The sequence below is a fragment of the Acartia tonsa genome, chromosome 2 (genome assembly GCF_053477335.1).
Source record: "Acartia tonsa isolate MP-2025a chromosome 2, ASM5347733v1, whole genome shotgun sequence".
NCBI classification, from domain to species: Eukaryota; Metazoa; Arthropoda; class Copepoda; order Calanoida; family Acartiidae; genus Acartia; species Acartia tonsa.
Genome location: NC_137261.1, coordinates 56,688,953 through 56,713,265, shown reverse-complemented (window position 1 = coordinate 56,713,265; position 24,313 = coordinate 56,688,953). Strand labels below are relative to the sequence as shown.

The window sequence follows — 24,313 nt, the reverse complement described above, 5'->3', positions numbered from 1 at the left end:
TTCAAATTTTGCATGGTATTTCCTGTAGTAGTTAGGTACGATTTAAAAAGCATAGTAACTCTATAATCATTACCAAAATGTCCGTACGTCCATTTTAAACATGTTGATTTTTTTACTTTTTTAACAACAAATTTTTATGTGATCTAATCATCCGATTGATCTGATTTTTGATATATTGATTCCGGGACAACAAAGTATAATGTTATAAGCGAAGAAACTCTATAATCAAGTTTAAATATGTTAGTATGTCCATAAACATTATCCTGTATAAAGCAGTTTTCAACAAATTTACTTACAATTTTGCTTCGACTCTTATACATTTATATTTTGAATATTCAGTTCTGACACCATATAAGTGTTTATGTCCGTTTGTCCTACCGTTTCAGTGCTTCGCTTTTATGGGTGTTGTCATCCTTGTTAGAATGCTTTAAGTGAATATATCGTGATAAGAATAATTAGATAACATTATGTATCACATAAAAAGCCAATGAAAATGCTAATTATCATCTAATTTTTATTATTACTATATAGTAGAAATCATTAAGATGATTCGCTTTCAAAATTGTAATTAGCTGTTTACAGGAATCGCCATTTATAAGTATAAAATCAATAGGACTTACACTGTCGTATGTCTAGATGTAAATAGTATTTTTCAAACTTCGCTCACTATGAATGTTGCCATCATTGTTTATTTATTATCAAAAGTTCAATTCATACAGAAAAATGGAAAAGGGATAATGGCATGCAAATAATGCTGATAATGTTGTAAAAAACTTTTATAGAAATAAATTTTATCTACAAAAGGGGTAATTTTGTTATCATAATTGAGGTAATCCTATTATATAAAGTAGTAAGCGTTTTTTGTTTGGCCCGAAGGATCTCGCTAAATGCTGAACCGATATTGTTCTCCTTTACAGTGAAGCTTCTTATAGGTCCTGGGAAGGTTTTAAACTATTTTTGGGGAGGGTGTCTTCAACCCCTCCCCCAAAAAGTTTTTACTCTTTTTAAACTCAAATATAAAATGGGATGAGGTCCACTTTTCCTCCTTCTACCTTAAGTGCCCCTAGAGATCTAGGGGCGTAGCCGCTAGTATATAAAATAATCGTCTGTTGTCCTATAAAAATGAATATTTGGTTGTTGAAAATATTCATTTTAACCTTTACATATTTAGTTTTCTCAAAAATTATTTCAAATAACAGCAATTCAATATGTTCAGTTGAAAAGCTACTCAGTAAGTGTTTGTGTCTGTTATATGTAATGTTTTAATGAACGTGTCCTACCTTTTGTGATTTAAAAATAAAACTAGTCTGTGCTTTAAGTAAGTAGTTGATGCAAAATGATCCATAGAATTTAGATATGCAATCGTTTTTTTTGTAGACCTCTTATTTTGGTTTAATTTAAGTTTTAAAAAAAGTTATGTTAGTTTTAAAGTACTAAAACGCAACAAAACAGAAGAAAATTGCCATTATATTTATATTTACATTTTAGATAGTAAGATCTTTAAATTGGCACCTTACTTTTTTAATTCTGTTGATTAATTAATGAATAAAATTTATTTTGTTAAAGACCGGTGAATCAAACCTTTGAACTTTGGGAGCTCGTCACGAATGGGTTAAAACAAAATCACAAAAGTTAGGACACGTTCTTTTAAAATTCATTACAAGTTTTTTTTAACTTACATTGCGTTCTAGGTATTATCAATAGAGTTTTATTTTTTAAGTTGATATCAATCTTTTAAACTTTAAATGAACGTGAAATTGATTAAAATCCCCAATTGTAGTTTGTACATAGAGCAGGTTTGTACAAAAAATTAAGATTATTTAAAGTCTCCAAGGCATGTAAGACAACGAACTGGAGTTGTTAAACTTTTGGTACTAGTGTAAATTCCAGTCCAATGTCCCCTTCCCTCCCTGTTATGATATGAATATTTCTATTTCAGCTTTCAGGTTGGCTGCACCAGAATTATTACCATAAAATGGAAATTCATGAACTTAATATTCTAAAAATGTCAATGTTAATATGTCTTCTCAACACAATACACTTGTCATATCAGTTTCTACCTAGGTAAATTTAAAGATGGATATATTAGTACTTGGATCTTTCACTAGAACTTATCTATCTATCTATCTATCTATATATCTATCTATCTATCTATCTATCTATCTATCTATCTATCTATCTATCTAACTATCTATCTATCTATCTATCTATATATCTATCTATCTATCTATCTATCTATCTATATATCTATCTATCTATCTATCTATCTATCTATCTATCTATCTAACTATCTATCTATCTATCTATCTATATATCTATCTATCTATCTATCTATCTATCTATCTATCTATCTATCTATCTAGCTATCTATATATCTATCTATCTATCTATCTATCTATCTATCTATGTATCTATCTATCTATCAGGATAACCCGAAGACGACCTCACCATCCATACAGAAGTCATGGTAATTCCCACGATGAAAATAGAGATCACAATTTCCATAAATTTCATCAGAATTTCCAGGGAGGGAGGAGACATTGGATTAGAAATTATACTATCATTATACCTAACAGTTTTCAACCATGTTATCTTAATTGTAGGCTAAAAGTTTTTTAAAAGTTTTGATTTGTTGGTTCAAAACTTTTCAACCAATAATTTTGATCTTCTGAGAGGGCAATATTGTAAATCATAACTGGGATTGTATATATTTTTTTACGTCCATTGTCTTATCCCTTAAGATCCCTGAGACTATCCATGATCACAGAGATACATTTCCTGATCATGAACTACCACAGTTTTATCCCTCGCATCAGGAGAGAGGAAAGAATGAAAATATATTTGAGTAATAGTTTTATGGTCAGCTGAATTTGAGTTTCCGATTGTGTACATAGCACCTATCTCAATATTTACTACTAGCTAAAAAAGCTTCAAATTTCAAAAAAAAAAAAAATTGAAAAATTAAAGTTTTGAATGTATAATGTATAAATCGTTTATACATTACATCGTTTCTCCCTTTGACCGGAGTAGCTGAAAATAACTTTTGCAATAGTTGAGTTATCTGCTGTACAACTTCGGAAATTAGAGAAGAAATTGTCAATCAAATATTCGTTGATCTAATTTTTACTTCGATGCAGGGAAAAGGGAATGTGATTCTGACAAACAATTCTAAGTGAAAATTTTCCAACAACCCAATTTCCTTTTTTCTCCCCCCCCCATTCTTATCTACTTCCCTTCAGTTACATAAAAGAATAACTCTACACTAACAAAATATATAATTTTTGGCAAATTAAAATGGAAAGTGAAACTTGTTGCGGGCTGTAACCCTCCTTCCCCCTCTCCAATCCCTTTAATATATCCCCTCCCCTCCTACAAACAAATTGATAAATAAATGACAGGGTAAAATTAATGTAAAACATAACTTTATATAATATTATTAATAAATCAAATTATTAATAATTTTTCTTATACTTTGAAATGATTGATTACTACAAATACTACCTTCAACTTTCCACTCTGACATTCATTATTAGATAAATATCAGGTAAACTATTACTTTTATAAAACAAGGATGACAACATCCATAATACCTGATTTGCAAACATACATATTGCAGATAACCAACCTTTGATTGCACGACTTTTATCTTTAAATCTACACAGTAATGTGTCGGCTCTGATTGGGTCAAAGCATTACTCTTACTTTTCATGCCACGCATATTATAAAGGAGCAGTTGGTACACATTCTTAGAGTTAAGACTAAGTTTGGCAGGGAGGGAGAGGGCAATGGTTTATTACACTAGGCCCCAAAGTTTTATAATAACATTTTCTTGTTTGTTTGCCCAACATTATTTAATTTTGATTGGCTGGTTCATTAAGTTGAGTGTCCAACGTTTCAACATTAATTGTAATCTACAGAATGGGTATTTTTGTTTATCATCTTTGGGGGTTTACATTAATTTATCGGCCATTGTCTTATCCCTTTAGATCCCTGCAGTGTGGCTTAAGTTCAAACCCATCTCACCCTCGAACACTATAAATACTAAATAAATAAAGTTACTCTAGGTTGATATGTCAGTTAATGATTTTGAAGCTCTTATAGTGCCTATAAAAAATGACGCCATTCAATACAAATAACCAATGATAGGCCAATACACAGACTAAATTACCAATGGCAGTAAGCATTTGAATTGACCAATGGTAGGCCAGTATGACGTCATTTTGTATGGGCACTAAATGATTTAATGATTTAAATATTTTTTTTAGGATTTTGATGCATTTAGGCCAAGTCATTCCCCTATAATACCACATAATTATGACAACAGGTAATTTAAAAAATCTTTAAATATAGATGTTTAACCTACCTGGATCTATTGTTTGGGACCTTTTCGTTTGTTAGCAAATCAAGTTGCTTTCTGATATTTTGTAGCGACTTGGCTGTGTTAATATTCCCGACGCTATTGGCTGATATTTGAAGACCCAATCAATTGAATTCAGGAGATAAAACTTACAGTAGCAATGACATCCTACAAAACGTAGGTATACACTTATTAGTGTGATTTTGGCTAATGTTTTAAATTGATACTATTTAGGTTCAATGATGGAGATGTGAAAGACATTCCTCAATTTAATCCAGGTATTTCAAAAGCTGGATTTTTGGAGTATTTTGGAGATATCCCTTTTCTTTAAAAATCGCTGTTTTACATCAGTGTGCATTTATCATTTTTAAAAATATACATTATATTTTCTATTAGGGGCTACGCCCCTAGAGGCTTCTATGGGCACTTGTGGTTGGGTAGGGTAAGTTGACCCCCAACCAATTTTTAATATAAGTTTTAAAAAGAAAGGCGGCGGGGGGGAATTTTAAGGGGGGATTCTTAAAGAGGGAGGTTTAGTGCTACCCTCCCCCAAAATAATTATAAACCTTCTCATGACTTATGACAAGATACAATTTTAAGCGGGTCAGCAAGATTCTTTGGTACCGTCAGAGAGACAGACAAACATCCTAAATTTTACGTAAGGATAAATACTTATTCCTTATAAAGTTTTGTTTCAGCAGGATTTGAGAGTCCCTCCTTTGCTGGAAGGCAAACTTTAGCGCAACAAGGTATTAAAACTTTTTTAAATTATCAAAATTTTAAGTGCATCATCTAAATAATTGTATGCATATAATAGTTATTTATCGCATCGTACTATAGACAGCTTTACGCGGATATTAAAATGAAAGATTGTGAGATTTAAACCATTCTTCACAGCCCCGAGTGGCGAAAGTTACGGGCAAACACAACAATCGTATCATTTCTATTTTAATATTCGTGGAAAATATTCTGTAATACGATGCTATACATGATTTTTCAGTATGGCTGCGAACTGATTCTAATATAGCGGATATTAATCGGTTTCAAAGCCATACTGGAAAGATAATTGTAAAATTGACATTTCAAAAGTTACGTAAGTCATTGATTATAAATATAAAGGTTGTGACACGGATTCCGGATTTCGGGCAGCTGGCAGTAGCTGGCAAGTTTCAGATTGTGGCCTGGGTATTTGTGCTGTCACCTTAGAGGTACAGTCATTGTTATTTTTAAACCCACATCTATATCATAGGAATCGATATTTATCACTTGGATACAGCACTAGATTTTCATGTATGTACATTGATTAATGGATGCTAGCAGCTGGCTAAAATGATTAACTCCTCCTTTACCCTATCCCCTCCAATATAAATGGATGAACTGACCAATAAATGCGGTCCATATTATCATGCTAAATTGACATTAAATTGTAAATATATCCACATATATCTTATATCTATTACCATAAGTTTGTTGTTTTGATTATTCTGAAGAATAATCTAGTAGTATCCGAGATATAAAGTAACAATTATTGTTTGAATTGTTTAAACACTCAAATAAATGAACCAATCAATTAAAAGTCAAGTCCCCAAAGTTGTTAAACAACGAATAACAAAACGTTATATTAAGACTTTGGGGACTAGTGTAGTAACCAGCCCAATGTTCCCTTCCTCCTTGAGTACCAAACTAAATTATTTATATTCTTCCTGTATTTTTCTTTGAGATGTAATTATACTAAGGGGCAAAGCAGACATGGGCTGTTTATTACACTAGTCCCCAAAGTTTTACAATAAAGTTTTCTTATTTGTTGGCCTCACAACTTTGGGGAATTTTAATAGGTTGCTTCAATAAGTTGAGTGTTCCAACGTTTTAACCATTAATTTTAATCAACAGATGGGTTAAATTTGTGTATTATTTTACTTAAATTTATTGGCCATTGTCTTATCCCTTTAGATCCCTGGATATTATATTGTTTTGCCGGGTAGCCGTGTGATTGCAACTTCGGAATGTTTTTTTTTGTCTAATTTCAGAATATACTTAAAATCAGATATTACAGTTAGGGACTTGAATCCATTTTTATAAAAGCAGAAACATAATCTATGATTATGGTTTGGACCCTATAAAACTGTAATCTACCTTTCCACTTTCCCCTCTCTTGGTGAAGATATCTTCAACGCCGATACGATTTTTGAAATGTAAGATTCTACTTTCCCCTCTCTTGGTGAAGATATCTTCAACGCCGATACGATTTTTGAAATGTAAGATTCCACTTTTGCCTCTCTTAGTGAAGATATCTTTAACAAGAGAGACAAAAGTGGAATCTTGTATTTCAAAAATCGTATCGGCGTTGAAGATATCTTCACCAAGAGAGAGGAAAGTGGAAGGGTAGATTACAGTTTTAGAGGGTCCAAACCATAATCATAGATTATGTTTCTGCTTTTATAAAAATGGATTCAAGTCCCTAACTGTATTATGTTAATAATACACTTTCTAAATGGCACCTCTCAATGCCTTTTGAAAGATATTGAGAAAAAAAACGAATTTTTATTTTGATTCAAACCTTTCTAAAAAGGTTAATAAACAGTTTAATGTAATTTTCTAATTTACAGAATTTTTTTTTAGATTATCTTTGAAGTTTGAAAATCCCGCTAAGTTTCTGAAAATTTGAAGAATTGGTTAAAATTTGCTAAATTTTTAACTAAAATAAGGCTTTAAATATATATATCCTATTTTTTTCTTTGTTTGCCTCATTGTGGAATGTTAGACAAGAAAAAATTGTTGTGTTTGCTTTAGGAATTTTTCCTGCTATAAATCAAACATTATTACAGCTTGTTTCGGATTATATAAACGTCCAAAAAGTTTATTAAGTACTTGTTCTAACAAGGACATATATTTCCATATTAAGCGTAGAGCTTGGGAGGAAAATGAGGTCAGTTAAAGAAAACAGGAAATTGAAAAAAAGGAAAATCTTTAAGCATTTAAAAGCTGTAAAAAAAATTGCACGGACGGACATCCATACATGTCCTAGTTATAGAGTAGCTATAATGTATAGTTTACTAAGAATGAAATGAGAGAGGGGACATTAAAATGTTAATTACACTAGCATCCAAAGTTTTATAATAACGTTTTATTTTTCGTTGGCTTAACAACTGTGGTGACATTTATAGAATTTTGATGTGTTGGTTCATTAAGTTGAGTGTCCAATCGTTGCAACCACTAATTGTAATCTACAGAAGGTCTAATTGGGGATGTACATCAATTTATCGGCCATTGTCGTATCCCTTTAGATCCCTGATATAAAAAATTGACATATATGTTTTAATGAAAATTAAATTTTTTTCAGGGATCATGGGTTGCTCAAACAGAAAGGTACTTTTTTAGCCAATACACATAGACAATATTTCTTAAAACTAATATTTTTGAAATACTATCATCTTTGATAGAAGCTACAGTTACTCTAAATTAAGGAGTATGTCCGTACGTCTGTAAAAAATGAAAAGTACTTTAGCTAGCAAGGTTTGTGATTTTCTTGAATTATTTTTACATTTTTTAAAATTCTATAACAATACATAAATTTTACCGAATTTCTTCTTTATAGAGTAGGAATCATAGATGTATAAATAAACCAGACAACTACCTGTCCCAAGTGGTGGGGACCCTTTTTTTCTGTACTTTTTTCTTACTTTTGTTGAGACATGGCTGTTTTTATATTTCCGATGCTATTAGCTGATTTCAATCCTACGCTTCTTATGATAATAATTGTCCTTGTTTTAATACTACTAAAAATAACGTCATACTGGCCTACCATTGGTCAATTAAAATGTATACTGGCCTGCCATTGGTTATTTTACTCTGTGAATTGGCCTATCATCGGTCATTTGTATGGTATGACGTCATTTCTTATAGTCACTATAAAGAGCATAAATACTACAAATTTTCCTAGATGTAACAGTATAGTTGATAATCCGCAGTATCAATGTGTCATGGCGGCTAGACCAAACCTTCCATATCCAAACTGTTGTCCCAGGTATCACTAGCAGTATTAACCTAACCTAATAAACCTCTCCATATCCAAACTGTTGTCCAAGGTATCAGTAGCAGTATTAACCTAACCTAAAAAACCCTTCCATATCTAAACTGTTGTCCAAGGTATCATTAGCAGTATTAACCTAACCTAATAAACCTCTCCATATCCAAACTGTTGCCCCAGGTATCACTAGCAGTTTTAACCTAACCTAACAAATCCTTCCATATCCAAACTGTTGTCCAGGGTATCATTAGCAGTTTTAACCTAACCTAACAAATCCTTCCATATCCAAACTGTTGTCCAAGGTATCATTAGCAGTTTTAACCTAACCTAATGAACCCTTCCCTATCCAAACTATTGTCCAAGGTATCATTAGCAGTATTAACCTAACCTAACAAACCCCTCCATATCCAAAATGTTGTCCAAGGTAACAGTAGCGGTTTCCCTCAAAGTTGCCCAGTCGAACAGGACTTCTTATATTGAAAACAAGTATACAACATCCATAAAAGCGAATCGCTAAAAACGGTAGGACAATTGGACATTAACATTTGTAGAGTGGCAGAACTTAATTAAAAGAATATTAATGCAAACGTCTAAACAAAATTGTAAGCAAATGTGGTATCCGCCGAGGATAAATGGCAGACACCGGAGTTCAATTAGATTACGGCAGTGTGACAGACGTGGACACCTTACTATAGAGAAGCTACGCTTCTCTAGCATTCACTAAATAATAATCAACATCTATTTCAGTTGTCACTTTATTGCAGGTCTAAAGGGTACTAAAGCTATATACAACAAACAATAACTACACAGATAGGAATAAATAATCATAACATAAAAGCATTATAATACAAAGACAATAGTCAGTTTGGGCAATAATGATCCCCCATCCCTGGAAAGGGTGGGGGGAATTAACAATACAGTTAACCATAATAAAACTTGGCAGATTCAATCATTAATTTTAGGCATAGGGAGGGGGTCGACAGACCCCTTCCCCAGGACTCGGGGGAGGGCCATTGACCCTCCACCGAACCCCGGTCAGGGGTGCCATAGGCATGGCTCACGGTTGCCGAATACCACAACTCTCCCCTCGGAAGGCTGGGAGAGGGTTTCCCTACCAGACTTCCGACAGTGGTTGAGGCCTTCGGTCCGCTCCTTAGGGCTAAGATATATACAAACGATAATGATTCAATGGAATCCTAGTGGTGAGTGTTTCTCAGGGTTGATGGGGTCCCAACGTGGGATAGAAGGCAGAGGCTGGCTTTGGTTGGACACGTAGTTCAGCGCCGGCAGGTGTCAGGTTGGCGGGTGGCACAGTTGTTGCTGGGACAGTCAGCAGTGGGGCATGCTGGTTGTTGTTGGCAGCGGCTGGGGCACTGGCTGCCAAGTTGACCGTCTGGGCGGCAGCCTGACCTCCCGAGGGGCCGCGGGGTCTTCCAGAGGGCGGTCCTGGCCTGCCTGGGCAGTCATGCCCGCTATCGGCTGATTGCATGGACACCATTTCCTCGGCTGCTTCCCGGCCGATGGGAATGGCATCCCAGTCTACTGAAAAGTCCCGGGACTTGGCATGGGTGAGCCGGGCTCTGGCCAAGGCCTTCCTGTACAAAGCTGGATGGTACAGGAACACTTGTGACATCGCATTCATGGCTGCCCGTACACCTCCTTGTGCTGCTGCCAGAGAAATGATGGTCAGGTCCCCCAGCAGTTTGAGGATTAACAACAGCAAGCACAGTATGGCTGCGCCATCTCCCCACTCGTGAATAGCTTGTCTGAACCCAGCCCAGACATCCAGGGCGGCCTCTCCTTCCTCCGCCAGTCGGTCGATGTTGTAGGACACTATCCCATTGTCACTTGTGGCCGAACAGCTACCTTGCTGAACGCATGAGCCATAGGACAGGCCGGTCAGCATGGCGCTTTTATATGCTGGGAACGCCAGCAGTTGCTGCCAGTCGTTCAACTCAGCCTGCGAATACAAGCCCCCTGAACTGAAGTCATCCAAGGGTTCTGTCAGCAGCTGCTTAGGCGTATCCAGCGGGGGTGGCCTCTTCTTAGGAGCGGGGGTTAACTCTATCCAGCCTTCCTCCGCGTGCACAGTCAGGGGGTATGTGGAGGAGCAGGGAATCTTGGTGGCGTGGCCGCTATACACTCGTGTCACGGCGTCTACAAACCCTGTGGGCTCTACTGGCACTTTGTCCCAACACTCCTTGTGTTCACGGACAACATATTTGTTGCGTTGGCAGGTAAGCTGGAGCAGGACATCTCCCCTCAGCACCGAGAACGTGCTCCCCTGGACACGCACCGGGTGGGCCGGGTCTAGTTGCTGGAGCTTCCAGCAGTTGGCCGCTACTTCTTCTGCTGCTGTGCTTTTCATGCGTGTCTCCAGAGTAAATCCAATATAACCTGCATGTATCTGGGCCTGCAGGGGGACATCAACATCCCTGGCCGATACTCTGGGCAGCGCTGCCGCGGCTGGGTCAGCTGCCACGAACAATGCTGGGTGGTTGGTGGCATGGGCCTCAAAGTCGCAGTTCACTATTGAGGTGGGGCTGGTCATGTTGATGAAAAACTGGGCTTGATGGTCAACCAGGAACGCATCCATCACTAGGCTAGGCTGGAGGCTGCGGATCAGCCTCAAGGGGCAATCTCTCCCCAGGTGGTCCCACACGTAGGTTGCTTCCCCAGTGATGCAAGACAGCTCTGAATGGGGACATTCCAAGGTCAGGTGGTCAGATTGGGACTCCACCCGTCCATCCTCTACTACGTAGGTCTCTTCCTTGACCAGCAGCCGTCGCTCCTGGAGCACTAATTCATTGCGGTACAGCTGGCCCTCGAAGTGGAAGTCCTCCCCTTCACAACCCACCCCCTCGGGGCTGTTGACGAGGGCGCCCACCATATCGAGGGTGAAGAACAGGGGATGGTTCAGCTGGAACGTCAGTGGCTGGGTCTTGCCTGGCAGCGTGTAGACTCGGTTCCTGGCCAGGTCTCGGCACGTTTCTGGGTCTATCTTGGTTGGCCTCATGAGGGTGGGGACCGAGGTCACCTTGAGGTGACCCCATACCCCACACCTGAATGTCCACTGGGACACAGTGAGCTGACAACTGTATCCTGTTGTTTCCCTCACCTTGACTTGCTGCAGGACGTGTACTTCATGGCCCAGGGGCACCTCCTGGTGTAGAGGTTCCGTGTTGCACATCTTTTCTTTATTGTAGGCTGTGACGTGGGTGGGGTTGGCACAGTCCCATCCCACCAGGACGTAGCTGGTTGTAGGCCACACGGCTGCCAGCAGTAGTCCCCACAGGACCATCCACCAGTGTGAGAAGCTTCCAGGCAGCCATCTACCTCGCACACGCGGCTGGGGATCTTCGGCTCGGGTCACGGCTGCTTCTCTGGGCTGGACACGGCTGGGCTGCTCCTGGCTAGATACAAGTTTCCATTGAGCGTTATCTTTGTGTGGCCGGGGCACCCCGATACCCTCCCCAATGACAGACTGGCAGGCGACTGGCGCTTGCCTGGGTGTCGGCTCCCCTAGCCCCAAGTGGTCCCTTCCCTTGTCCATGGCATGCCCAGTGGCATGGGGCTGAAGTGCGTGTGGCACAGGCTCGCCCTGACTCACGTCCCTCCCCTGCCCTAGGAACTCAGGTGCATGTGGCACAGGCAAGTCCTTATATCCCCAAATTTCAATCTCCCCAGCCTCTGGTGCAGGGGGCACAGGCAAGGCTGGGGTTTTACAATGGTTTGGATACAACACATTTGTCAAATTTAACTTATCCTGGTTCGACTGGGAGTGCTGGGCAGCTGGGTTCCTTCGGATGGCAGGGGGCGCTGGATGGCATGTAGTTGGGCTCTCCCTGCAGGCTGGTGGCGCTGGCTGGCTGGGGGTGACGGGTGTCACCCCTTCCTCTGGGACTGCTGGCTCGTTCCAGGATCCAGGTCTCTCGGTGGCGGCGACGGTTGTCGCCCCAGGCACCAGGTTGGAGGCTGGCTCGTTCCAGGATCCAGGTATCTCGGTGGCGGCGACGGTTGTCGCCCCAGGCTCCAGATGGGAGGCGCTGGATAGCACCCCCCAGTCATCACAGGTGGCGGCGCCGGGTGGCGCCCCATACATCGATGTTGATGCGCTGGCTAGCGCCTCCTGCCTCTCTCGTTCAGCGGCCGCCAGGGCCTCCCCGTACACCGTCTCAGTGACGCTGGGTAGCGCCCCTCCACTCTTGCTGGGTAGGCTCGGTCGAGCAGGCTCCATCATGTTGAGGCTAAAAGGCTGGGGCCTCAGAACTTCTGGCTCGGCGATGTTGTAGGGTTGCACCAGCTCCGGCCCCAGGTGGTTGAGACTGAAGCCCAGGCCAACCCGGTTGGGTTCAGCCGCGCCGCCCAGTACGTTGATCCTAGCTGGGACGGTCCCAAACTGCGGCATCCCGTCGGCTCGGTCCGCGGCTTTGGGGGCGGCTGTCTGCTGCGGTGGTGCTGGGGGCGCGCTCCCTTCCATATGGGCCACTCTGCTGGGCTTTCCTGGAGGGGCACCCTTATCTGCGGTGCGCCTGCGGCTGGCTACCTGGTCCCAGTCAGCTCTGCACTCGGCCGCCGTGTGACCGGCATAGTGGCAACGCTCGCACTTGGCAGAACGGTCACGGCGTGGCTGGGTGCGTCTCTCCTCTAGGCTAACTTCCATCGGCGTCGGGCAGTCTCGAGCTCGGTGGCCTCTCCCCTGGCAGCGGAAACAGCGACCTGGAACCTTGTCATCTGGAGCGACCTTCCCCATCTGGTGGAGACCCGGAGCCAAGGCGCCAATCTCCATTGGCTCCGACTCGTCATATTGGGGCAACTGGATGCTGGCAGATCCAGTTAGCCCGTCGGTAGAGTCCACTAGGCACACACCCTCCTTCAGCTGCTTGGTAATCATGGTGACGGTGAACATGGCTCTACGAGTGTACTCAGGTACACTCGTGATCTCATGACTCATCATCTCGCGTTTCACATTAGCGTTACGAATGCCACGATTTAATTCGTCCACTAACAACTCGAGATCCTCATGGCTGTAGGCGTCCCTATACAAGGCACACTTGGTTGATATGTACGCTTGTATAGGTTCTGTCGAGTGTTGCTTGTAATCCCTAAACGCTTGTTTAAGCGTTTGGGATTCAAAAGCAGGACGAAATAACATTTCACACTCGGCCTTGACCTGCTCGTAGGTCAAGGCTTGGCCTGCTCGTAGGTCAAGGCTTGGCCTGCCTCGCCAAACAGATGAGAAGCCATTTCCGCCGCTTGCTCTACCAATGACAGTAAAAGGGCGTTGCGGCGGTTGAGGGAGTCATGGGGTGGCACGCGGTAAGCCGCCCATGACATCTCAAGTCTGCGGATATGTGAACTCCAGGATTGCTTGGGCGGTCCTCTATACTCCGGCAGGTTACTCAGCATCAGCTTGCGGTACTCGGCTGGAGCCAGCTGAGGGTCATCCTGGAGCCATCCTGGGGCTTGGTCGCCTCCTGGCGCTTGCGGCTGTTCCATCGGGTCAACGGTTCAACGGCGGGACACAAAGTTATAAAGCAATAGGATAAATGGTTTGTCACTTGAGGCTTTCTAGCCTAACAGCCAACACTGTTTTTATCACTAGGTTGGTAGCTTGATTACAAAGATATAACTTAGCTGTACTTATCACTAGTTGGATTCTGAGGTTGTAGAGTAGGCTGGTAGGGGTAGATAGGTGTTGAGGGTCTGAACTGCTGTCAGGAACTGATTTGGTTTTCCTTTATCACACTACAGATAGGAGGAGGAAGCTTGTAATTCTTGATTTTCTAAAAATATCTCTGTTAGATGCTATGGAGTAGCTCCGCTCCGGTGTGTGTGTGTGAAATCTCCTTTCCTTGCAACGCGCTTACGCACCGTCAAATCCGCGCACACAGGTAAAACGCGCACTTATCCCTCAACTCGCTCTCTCATTGGTCCGCTTTGTCCGTTGAATTTTATGATATTTCCGCACTCCGTTGCGCTACCCGTAAATGGCGCTCTGTGTTCCCGGCCACTAGCTCCACACCGTGGGCGGACTTAGTCTAGTGTGGGTAGGAGGGGGGAAGCGCGTGAGGGGACGGGGGTAAATCCGTCCGTTCCCCCTATGAGGAAGGGGGGAGTGCTGTGGGTTTGAGGTAACTGTGTGATGAAGTAATGGTGCCCTTTCTCCTTAATCCTAGGCTTATCTGTTATGTCACCTTGATTGTATTTCGTTCAGTGGAGAGTGGGCCCCTCCCTTTCCTCTGAGATAAGGGGTGTATTGTTGTTGTGCTGTAGGCTTGAGGTGATTAGATTGTGTATCAGGGCATTTGTTATATTACATCTAGCTTCTATTTTTGTCCTTATCACAATTACATAACAGATTTGTTTACCAACCCTGTTCTATTTTTAGTTGTTATCACAATACACAATAAATCCAAGGCTGTTCTATTTTTAGTTTTATCACAACACAACAAATTGTTTGCCAATCTTTGCTCATAAATCTATTGTTTAGCCATCACACCAGGGTGGTAATCCCTGCAATGTGATATAATATCTGTTTTTCTAGATGGGTGGCTGCGTTGTAGCCTCTCAGGATACTTGGAGTTGACGTAGTTTTCTCTGCTTTGGTGCACTACACTCGAATGTTGGCTTGCAGCTCGCAGCTATATGGCGTGTCTCAGCCTATCGGCGGCAGGGAATGTCCCGTCCTGCTAGCGCCACTGATCCAAATCCGGCTGATGGCGGCAGGGAATGTCCCGTCCTGCTAGCGCCACTGGTTCGGATCCTGCTATCTCTTGCAGTAAAATTGGCCTATTTTCAGCCGTTTACACTTATTTGGCTTGTTTCAGCCGGTCCGCAGGCCTGTTTCAGCCCTTTGAGCGCTCAATTCTCCGTTAGATGTCGGCGCTTCTCGCGGTTCTTTGTCGAGTTTCGCTGTTTCACTTCCACAACTGCCGGATGCAGAGTCAGACCTTGCTATCCAGGGTGGGTAATTCAGGTTGCTTGTGTCAGTTTTGCCAGTTCCACTGCTGGGAGCACCTTAGCCTCAGCTGCGCGTCTGCTCTACACTTGTGGTTTGCCGTAATCTCACACAGCTGTCACCAAAAGTTGTGGTATCCGCAGAGGATAAATGGCAGACACCGGAGTTCAATTAGATTACGGCAGTGTGACAGACGTGGACACCTTACTATAGAGAAGCTACGCTTCTCTAGCATTCACTAAATAATAATCAACATCTATTTCAGTTGTCACTTTATTGCAGGTCTAAAGGGTACTAAAGCTATATACAACAAACAATAACTACACAGATAGGAATAAATAATCATAACATAAAAGCATTATAATACATATACAATAGTCAGTTTGGGCAATAATGATCCCCCATCCCTGGAAAGGGTGGGGGGAATTAACAATACAGTTAACCATAATAAAACTTGGTAGATTCAATCATTAATTTTAGGCATAGGGAGGGGGTCGACAGACCCCTTCCCCAGGACTCGGGGGAGGGCCATTGACCCTCCACCGAACCCCGGTCAGGGGTGCCATAGGCATGGCTCACGGTTGCCGAATACCACACAAACTACTTACATTTAGGACTAGATATTTAAAAAGTTAACCCTTACAGATCTAGTTTTTTCAATCCCTTTTTTTTGTAGGTAAGATGGAGAGCTGTAACTTCATGACTTTTTAAGTTTAGTAATTATACGTCGGCAAGAGTTGATTTTATAAGGATATCTGGTCTGTGTCGGTCGTGGTGTCCGGTCAAAGTCGGTTGGGTAGCAAAAAAAAATTAGAAAAAATTATAAATAAATCTTAATTTCTACATTATGACTTTTGTGTATTAGGTAGAAACCTAAATTTTTTTTGGTGAATACTTAGATATCATTGACCTTCTGAGAAAAGTGGTGTTATGACCGTTTGACCGCTCCTTGACCGACTTTATGACCGATTTTTGTCCGGCTTTTACTACAGACATATATCATGAATATTGTTGCTTCTATTACAGCTAGAGACCTATAATTTTTTTTGGTAAATCCTTGAGCAATAATAAACAGATAAAATATTAATTTGCGCCGCCAACAGCCGTTTTACCGCCGTAACCGCCGAAAATGGCGGTTTCCGTTATTTGCTGTTTTTCGGCGATGATCAGAAAAAGTTATTTTTTTGTTATGAAAAATAAAAGTTCGTCCTAAAATTTGGTCATCCTAACTGCAAAATTGGCCGCTCTACAGCTGTTTTAAAATTTAGCGGCTGGCCGCTAAAAAGCGGCTAAGGAGCGGTCTGACTGCTATGACTAGAAAAAGTAATTTTCTCTAAAAATACACATGAACCACCAGAAAAAAATTTTACGTCTTTATCTGTACCAGGAGCCGAGATAGAGGATGGGGGGCTCTTTGAGCCCCCCCCCCCCCCCCGATCTATTAAGGTGGGAATTGGGACCGAGCTGTAAGGGTTAAGTAGGATAATATTTCTTGTACTATTATTTTACCTTGGTTAGGTTATATTTGGTACAAGGTAGACCTGAGGGTTAGGATATCGCAGGTATAGGCCCCGCAGTAATAAAAAAATATTTCTCTCTCCATTTATTTCAATTTATTTTAAAATAATGGATGTTTAATTTTACAAGAAAGTTAGTTTTAGTATTTATCTGTAAAAACTTCAATTTGTTTGATTGATTGATTAGCCATAGTTTCTTAGGGTTTGGGCCTAATTAGTCATGGAGTAATCTGAGACACTTTTGACCCGCTGTCTCATGAGAACTACTCATTATTACCTCACACTCGCCGAGTATGGCATGTGTCCTAATTTAAGTCACAGTAATGAATGACGCTCTCCTCAGAGGAGCTTGAGATAAGGATAGTACTGATATTATGTACGTGACTATTGAGTATCCAAACTTACCCAATAATCCCCTTCTAACACAACCAGGGGAAGTTGCGTGATTATGAGAAATTCGAGTCAACACACGGAGAATTGAACTCGAACTCTCATCACCGTAATTCAGTGTGTTACCACTGAGCCACGGCGCCCCTATTAAAAAAAAACAAAACAAAAAACTTCAATAATGTGTCATCATTAGTTGATCTTTTTATGTACATGCAAAACTAGAACACTTCCGTGGAAAACAAGAATGGCAACATGCATAAAAGCGAAGCTAAACATATCAGACAACCAGCAAATTTTAACGTTAAAACGGATTAGATAATCATCTTCCTAAAAAATCTTCTAAAATTTTTTCATTGTACACTAAATAGGGTTCGCTTTCTTAATTGTACCATTACTTCTATTGTAACAATTATTCCAGTATGGCTTTGAAACCTATCAATATCCGCTGGATTAGAACCTGTTCTCAGCCATACTGGAAAATCATGTATAACATCGAATTAAAGACAATTTTTTACGAATATAAAATCATTAAAGTAATACCGGTTTTGTCAACCTTCGCCCCCTCGGGGCTAACAAAACTTGTTGTTATACTATAATTTGTCATTTTAATATCCACGGAAAGCTGTCTATAATGCGAAGCAATGAATTACTATTAACATTTTTCCTGAAGTACCAAAAAAGCAACTTAATAAAAAAAATACATTGATTATTTTTTGTCTCGCCTCTGATGAAATTCTCTATGTATTAGCTTGCAGGGATCTAAAGGGATAAGACAATGGCCGATAAATTGCTGTACATCCCCAATGTTCATGCACAAAACACCCCTTCTGTAGATTACAATTAATTTTTGAAATGTTTGAACACTCAACTTAATAAGCCAACCAATCAAATTTCAGCAAAATTCTCCAAAATTGTTAAGCCAATGATCAGGGATAAGGGATAGGAAACCTGGCCATAAATTAGGTCTCGGCCTGGTTTTGAAAGGGATCATGCAACTTTTACCATTTGCCTAATTTAATGACCTTACTGGCGGACGGCTCATATTGGCTACCGCTCTAAACCAATAGTGTTCTGTGATTTGGGCTTGTTTTGTATCAACCAATCACCAATTGGCGGAGCCAATTGGTGATTGGTTGATACAAAACAAGCCCAAATCACAGATGGCGGAAATTTTACAAGCAGACAATTCTAGAAAAAATAATGATTTCGTCTGCTACGAAAAAATAAATATAAATGGTGTAGATCACATTAGTTTAATTATTAAATCTGCTTAGAGTTAAACATTAAAAAAGGGCCACATAGAAAAAACAAAAATAACGGGATTATTTTTTTGGAAAGAAGGTAGCTACGAATTTTCATTTGGTAGTTTATAAATTAGATGTTGTATTTTGAATTTTAAAAATTTAGTACGGAGTTGATACAACACCTTCACCCTAATTTTTGTACAATACAACACAGTACAGATATATCATTACATTATATCCAGTATAGTATCCAAAGAACTTGATAGAATGTTACCCAAGTGCATATTTATTTATTTATTTTGAATTTTAATTAGCAATGAAATTTTCAAATAAAATTTTTACTCATTAATAAAAATGCAAATAATACAAACTAAAATCTGTCTGAGGGAAACCCAACGATAGCTTTCTGACAGTTCAAATTACCAAAGTAAAAGATAAAAAATTTTGGGAGAGAAAAAACTTCATTTTAACAAAAGCCATTAATATATAGGTTTATAAAAAGTTATGTTTTTTACTTTAAACTAGCTACCTGAATTTGATTCTATACTTTATCTACACACACACACACAGCTTTTTCATTAGCATTTTATACGAACCACTGCGCTATCCCAAAACTGGTTTATTAGGCTAGAAATAGGCCTAGGCTTGAAATAGGCCTGAAATAATATTTTCCTACGTTTCCCATCCCTTATCCCTGAATGATTAAGAAAACATTATTATAAAATTTTGGGGATTAGAGCAATGAACAACCCATTGTCCCCTTCCTTCCAAATTATCTTGTCTAATACCAATTTATTTCCAGCCTTGATAATAGAACTAAAAGATAAAATCTCTTTTTTCTTGAATAAATTATAAAATGTTATATAATTTATTGTACACCATACGGGAGGTAGTCAGTAAACAGCCTAAACCCATCTTAAGACCTAAATGTATATGTGAAATAGTTAAACAAAACATCCATATACATATGCTAAGCTTTCTGAAAATAGAGAACTCAATCGGTTCAGTGGTTAGCTAGATCTTAACAAACAGAAACCTTACTACTGTATAAAATAGAATGAACATAAATTTTAGGCTGCTATAAAATCCTTTTCAAGTTGGACGAATAATTGTATGCCATTGATTCTCTAATATAATATATCTATTGCTGAGAGCCATCTCAAGTTAAATTTAGTTTCTGTCTCCGCTAATTTATCAACCCTTATGTTCTGCACCATTTTACAGGGAGGGAGGGGGAACTGGGCTGTTTATTTCCATAGTCCCCAAAGTTTTATAATTACGCTTTCTTATACGTTGGCTAAACAACTTTGGGGACTTTTATTGAATTTTGATTGATTGGTTTATTTAGTTGAGTGTCCAAACGTTTCAACTACTAATTTCAATCTACAGAAGGGGTAATTTTGTGTATCATAATTTATGTAATATATCGGCCATTGTCTTGTCCCTTTAGATCCCTGGCCATTTTAAGTTTTGGAATATTATTTATTTAAGCCTTTAACAAGGATGAGAATATCCATTAGTATATGCTTGTATAGCAAATCAGATCAGGACATACAAAAAAAAATAATTTTATTTATCTAAAACTAGTGGCTACGACCCTAAAAGCATATAGGAACAATTAGGGAAAGTTGGGGGATAAGTCAACCCTCCCATTTTCATTTTTTTTGTAGTGGAGTATTTTTTACAGAGGGGTGGGGGCGGTTTCTCTGTAGAGTGTGAAGGCTATCCTCCAAAATTGTTATTAATTGTCCCTAAAGGAGGTTCACTGTAAGGGATAACCATATCAGTACGTACAGTTATCAGCAAGATTCCTCGCTACCCATACAGACCTCTTGTTACTTTTATATTGGTTAAATTTAAAAAAAAATAAGTTGGAGCGATTAAAAAATTGTTTTCAAAGTATTCACTCTTTCATGTTTCAAAAATATGTACAATATGATTTTTTGAAATCAAATTTTCTAACTTTTTGGAAATGTTATCCAATTGATTTACAAAGCATGGATGTAAGCACAATAGTACACACAATAAATGTTGAAAAGATTCGCATTTCGATATTATCCTTCAAATGAAAATGGTAAAAATATGTAAATGTTTTAACCCTTAACGGTCGGGGGGGGGGGGGCGTTAAACGCCCCCCCATCCGGTTTTTTCTATCTCATTTTCTGTGTGTGAAAGATAAAGAGCCCAAACTGCGTGACTTTTTAAGTTTGGGTATGACACATAATTGAGAGTTGGAATTTTTTGAATATCTCCATCCTGGCGGGCACAGGTTGCCAGGAAACCTGGCAGGGTCATCCAGGTAAAGAGCAAAAATATTTTTTTGACTTAAACAAAGTATTTTATCTTGCCAAAATACTAAAATATCCTCTAGTAGTACATCCTTATATGAAATACAGGTGTTCAAGTCAATTTCAGGTTCCAGGTATGATCCTGAAGGTCCTGATCCTTCAGAAATCTTTAAAAGGCTCCTGTGGCCTCAATTTTTGACTTAGTGACTTCAAATTTTAAACTTAAGCTTTTCTTACATGTCTACATAACCCTAGTAATCTCTGTCTCAGCAATTTACCTTTTTTTGTGCTTATATAAGCATTTTTGTCAGATTTAAGTAGGACGTGCTCACATCGGGAAAGTCCGCACTTTACAACAAAAGTGGCTTACTTAAATCGGACATGTCGGACTAACGAGCCATTTTCGTAGGTTAATTGCTTACTTGAAGAACTATTATTGCCCTATAAACCCCTAAAAAACCCCAAAAATAAGGGTGGCTGATAAGAATCAGCAAAATCGGACGCTTTTGAGGTAAATGTCTTACAGATTTTAATCCGGATTATTTTTCCTCAAAATTTAATCCCTTCTCAGCCATTTAGGCTATATTTGTAGTTGATTGCTTACTTAAACAAGCCATTTTTTTGATTAATGTCCTACTTATATCTTCCATTTTTGCTACAAAATCCTTACTTAAACAAGCAATTTTTGTGATTAATGTCCTACTTATATCTTCCATTTTTGCTACAAAATACTTACTTAAACAAGCCATTTTTGGGGTTGATTGCTTACTTAAATCCTCCATTTTTGCTGCAAAACCCTTACTTAAGTAAGCCATTTTTGGGGTTGATTACTTACTTAAATCATCCATTTTTGTTGCAAAATTCTTACTTAAGTAAGCCATTTTTGGGGTTGATTACTTATTTAAGTAAGGATTTTGCAACCAAAATGGATGATTTAAGTAAGTAATCAACCCCAAAAATGGCTTATTTAAGTAAGGATTTTGTAGCAAAAATGGATGATTTAAGTAAGCAATCAACCCCAAAAATGGCTTATTTAAGTAAGGTTTTTGCAACAAAAATGGATGATTTAAGTAAGTAATTAACCCCAAAAATGGCTTATTTAAGTAAGGTTTTTGCAACCAAAATGGATGATTTAAGTAAGCAATCAACCCCAAAAATGGCTTATTTAAGTAAGGATTTTGCAACCAAAATGGATGATTTAAGTAAGTAATCAACCCCAAAAATGGCTTATTTAAGTAAGGATTTTGTAGCAAAAATGGATGATTTAAGTAAGCAATCAACCCCAAAAATGGCTTATTTAAGTAAGGATTTTGCAACCAAAATGGATGATTTAAGTAAGTAATCAACCCCAAAAATGGCTTATTTAAGTAAGGATTTTGTAGCAAAAATGGATGATTTAAGTAAGCAATCAACCCCAAAAATGGCTTTTTTAAGTAAGGATTTTGCAACCAAAATGGATGATTTAAGTAAGCCATTTTTGGGGTTGATTGCTTACTTAAATCATCCATTTTTGCTACAAAATCCTTACTTAAACAAGCCATTTTTGTGATTAATGTCCTACTTATATCTTCCATTTTTGCTACAAAATCCTTACTTGAACAAGCCATTTTTGTGATTAATGTCCTACTTATATCTTCCATTTTTGCTACAAAATCCTTACTTAAACAAGCCATTTTTGAGGTTGATTGCTTACTTAAATCCTCCATTTTTGCTGCAAAAATCTTACTTAAATAAGCCATTTTTGGGATTGATTACTTACTTAAATCATCCATTTTTGTTGCAAAATCCTTACTTAATTAAGCCAATTTTGGGGTTGATTACTTACTTAAATCATCCATTTTTGCTACAAAATCCTTACTTAAATAAGCCATTTTTAGGGTTGATTGCTTACTTAAATCATCCATTTATTTATTTTATGCTTTCTTTAATTCAACCTTTTTACTGTGAAATATGTGCTTGAACACCAGCTATCTTATGTTTACTTACCTTTCTTTTGAGCTACTAAAACCTCAAATAAACTTGCTCAAACATTTTAAAAAATTATTTTATATATTTATTTATAATACAAAAGACTCTGATGAAAATTTATTCAAGTTGATACAAATTAATTTGATGTTTCTTTTTAAATGAAGTATATAGGAGTTCCAGCAAAACCACTCTAACAACAGACTGAATTAAAAAAAACAACAATCTATTTTTAAAGTGATTCTAAATGCCCCCTATTATTTTTTCAGGTGATAAGTTTATGTTCTTCACTGAAGTAATCTAATGAAAAATAATTACAGACAAACAAAATATATTCAAATGTACTAAATAGGATTACATACAAATATTTCTTAACAATTTCCAATTAAACAGTCAAGAATTTTTATCAACATTTAATAACAATAAATACTAATAAAATACATCAAATATAGAAACAAATAATATTCCAATGCCTGTTTGTTAATAAACCTGAATAAATTTCAAGAAAAGTATTTTAATTTAGGGTAAAACTTTTATAGGAAAACTTTAAAACATTTTGATTATTATTGTGCCTTGAATACCAGTTTTTCAGCTATTTGTAGTTTAGGAGCTACATTGAAAATATGAGAAAAAAGTTGAAAAGTTTTGAGTAAGGTGGAACATTTTACCATGTAGCTCCTATACTAAATTTAGCTCAGGAATTGTTCTTACATATCCAAAAACTAGAGCTTATGACAATTCACAAATAGCTATACAATTGAATGTGTGGTAACTAACAGTTCTTAGACTTAAGATGAATCAAATTCATCCAGAGGTGTATTGTAGTTATATAAATTAAGTGTAAGTTCCTGCTTTAGTGTCAGATAAATTGCCAATATGAACCCACCCTAATAAACATAATGAACAAACTAACAAACAAACAGACAGACAGACAAATTTTGAGATTACCCAAAGACCAGACAAAATGACATGAGAGCATTGAAAAAATATTTTAAATTGGTGGAGTTGAAAACTTGATGCCTTTTTTTCTAAACATTAAAAAAAACATTTATTTTCCTTTCACAGAAAGATAAACAGACAGATGGACAGACAGTCAAACAGACAGATGTAAATATAGACAAACATATTAACCGACATTTAGATAGACTGTCAAACAGATAGTAAAACAGATAGTAAAACCCCCAATTTATTAGGGTTAATATTCTTGTTTAAGAAGGTATGCTTGTTATGTTGCCCTACTTATATTCTAATTATTCTTGAATTGGAAGGTATAGCTTGGTATTGCTGCACTACTTATAAAATAATTGTTCTTGTTTAAGAAAGTATAGAATGTTATTTTGTGCTACTTATTGTATACCTTGGTATTGCTGCGCTACTTATAAAATAATCATTCTTGTTAAAGAAAGTTTAGAATGTTATTTTGTACTACCTATAAAATAATTATTCTTGTTTGAAAAGTATACAATGTTTTTTTGTACTGCTTATTGATATAATTATCTTTGTTTACAAAGTTGTAAATTGTTATTGTTGCACTACATAAAAATAATTAATCTTGACAAAAGAC

At 38.3% G+C, this 24,313-nt stretch overlaps 1 protein-coding gene across 1 annotated transcript in view; it reads left to right on the top strand.

Annotated features, from left to right (window-relative positions):
• The first annotated feature begins 4,070 nt into the window (after positions 1-4,070).
• LOC145312626 (uncharacterized) overlaps positions 4,071-24,313 on the top strand; it is a 42,443-nt gene continuing 22,200 nt past the window's right edge. The window contains exons 1-7 of the mRNA XM_080151887.1: positions 4,071-4,076; positions 4,266-4,324; positions 4,592-4,635; positions 5,059-5,106; positions 5,477-5,565; positions 7,698-7,723; positions 8,298-8,381. Of these exons, the coding sequence (XP_080008013.1) occupies positions 4,071-4,076; positions 4,266-4,324; positions 4,592-4,635; positions 5,059-5,106; positions 5,477-5,565; positions 7,698-7,723; positions 8,298-8,381 (356 nt within the window). The remainder of the gene's footprint in view (positions 4,077-4,265; positions 4,325-4,591; positions 4,636-5,058; positions 5,107-5,476; positions 5,566-7,697; positions 7,724-8,297; positions 8,382-24,313) is intronic.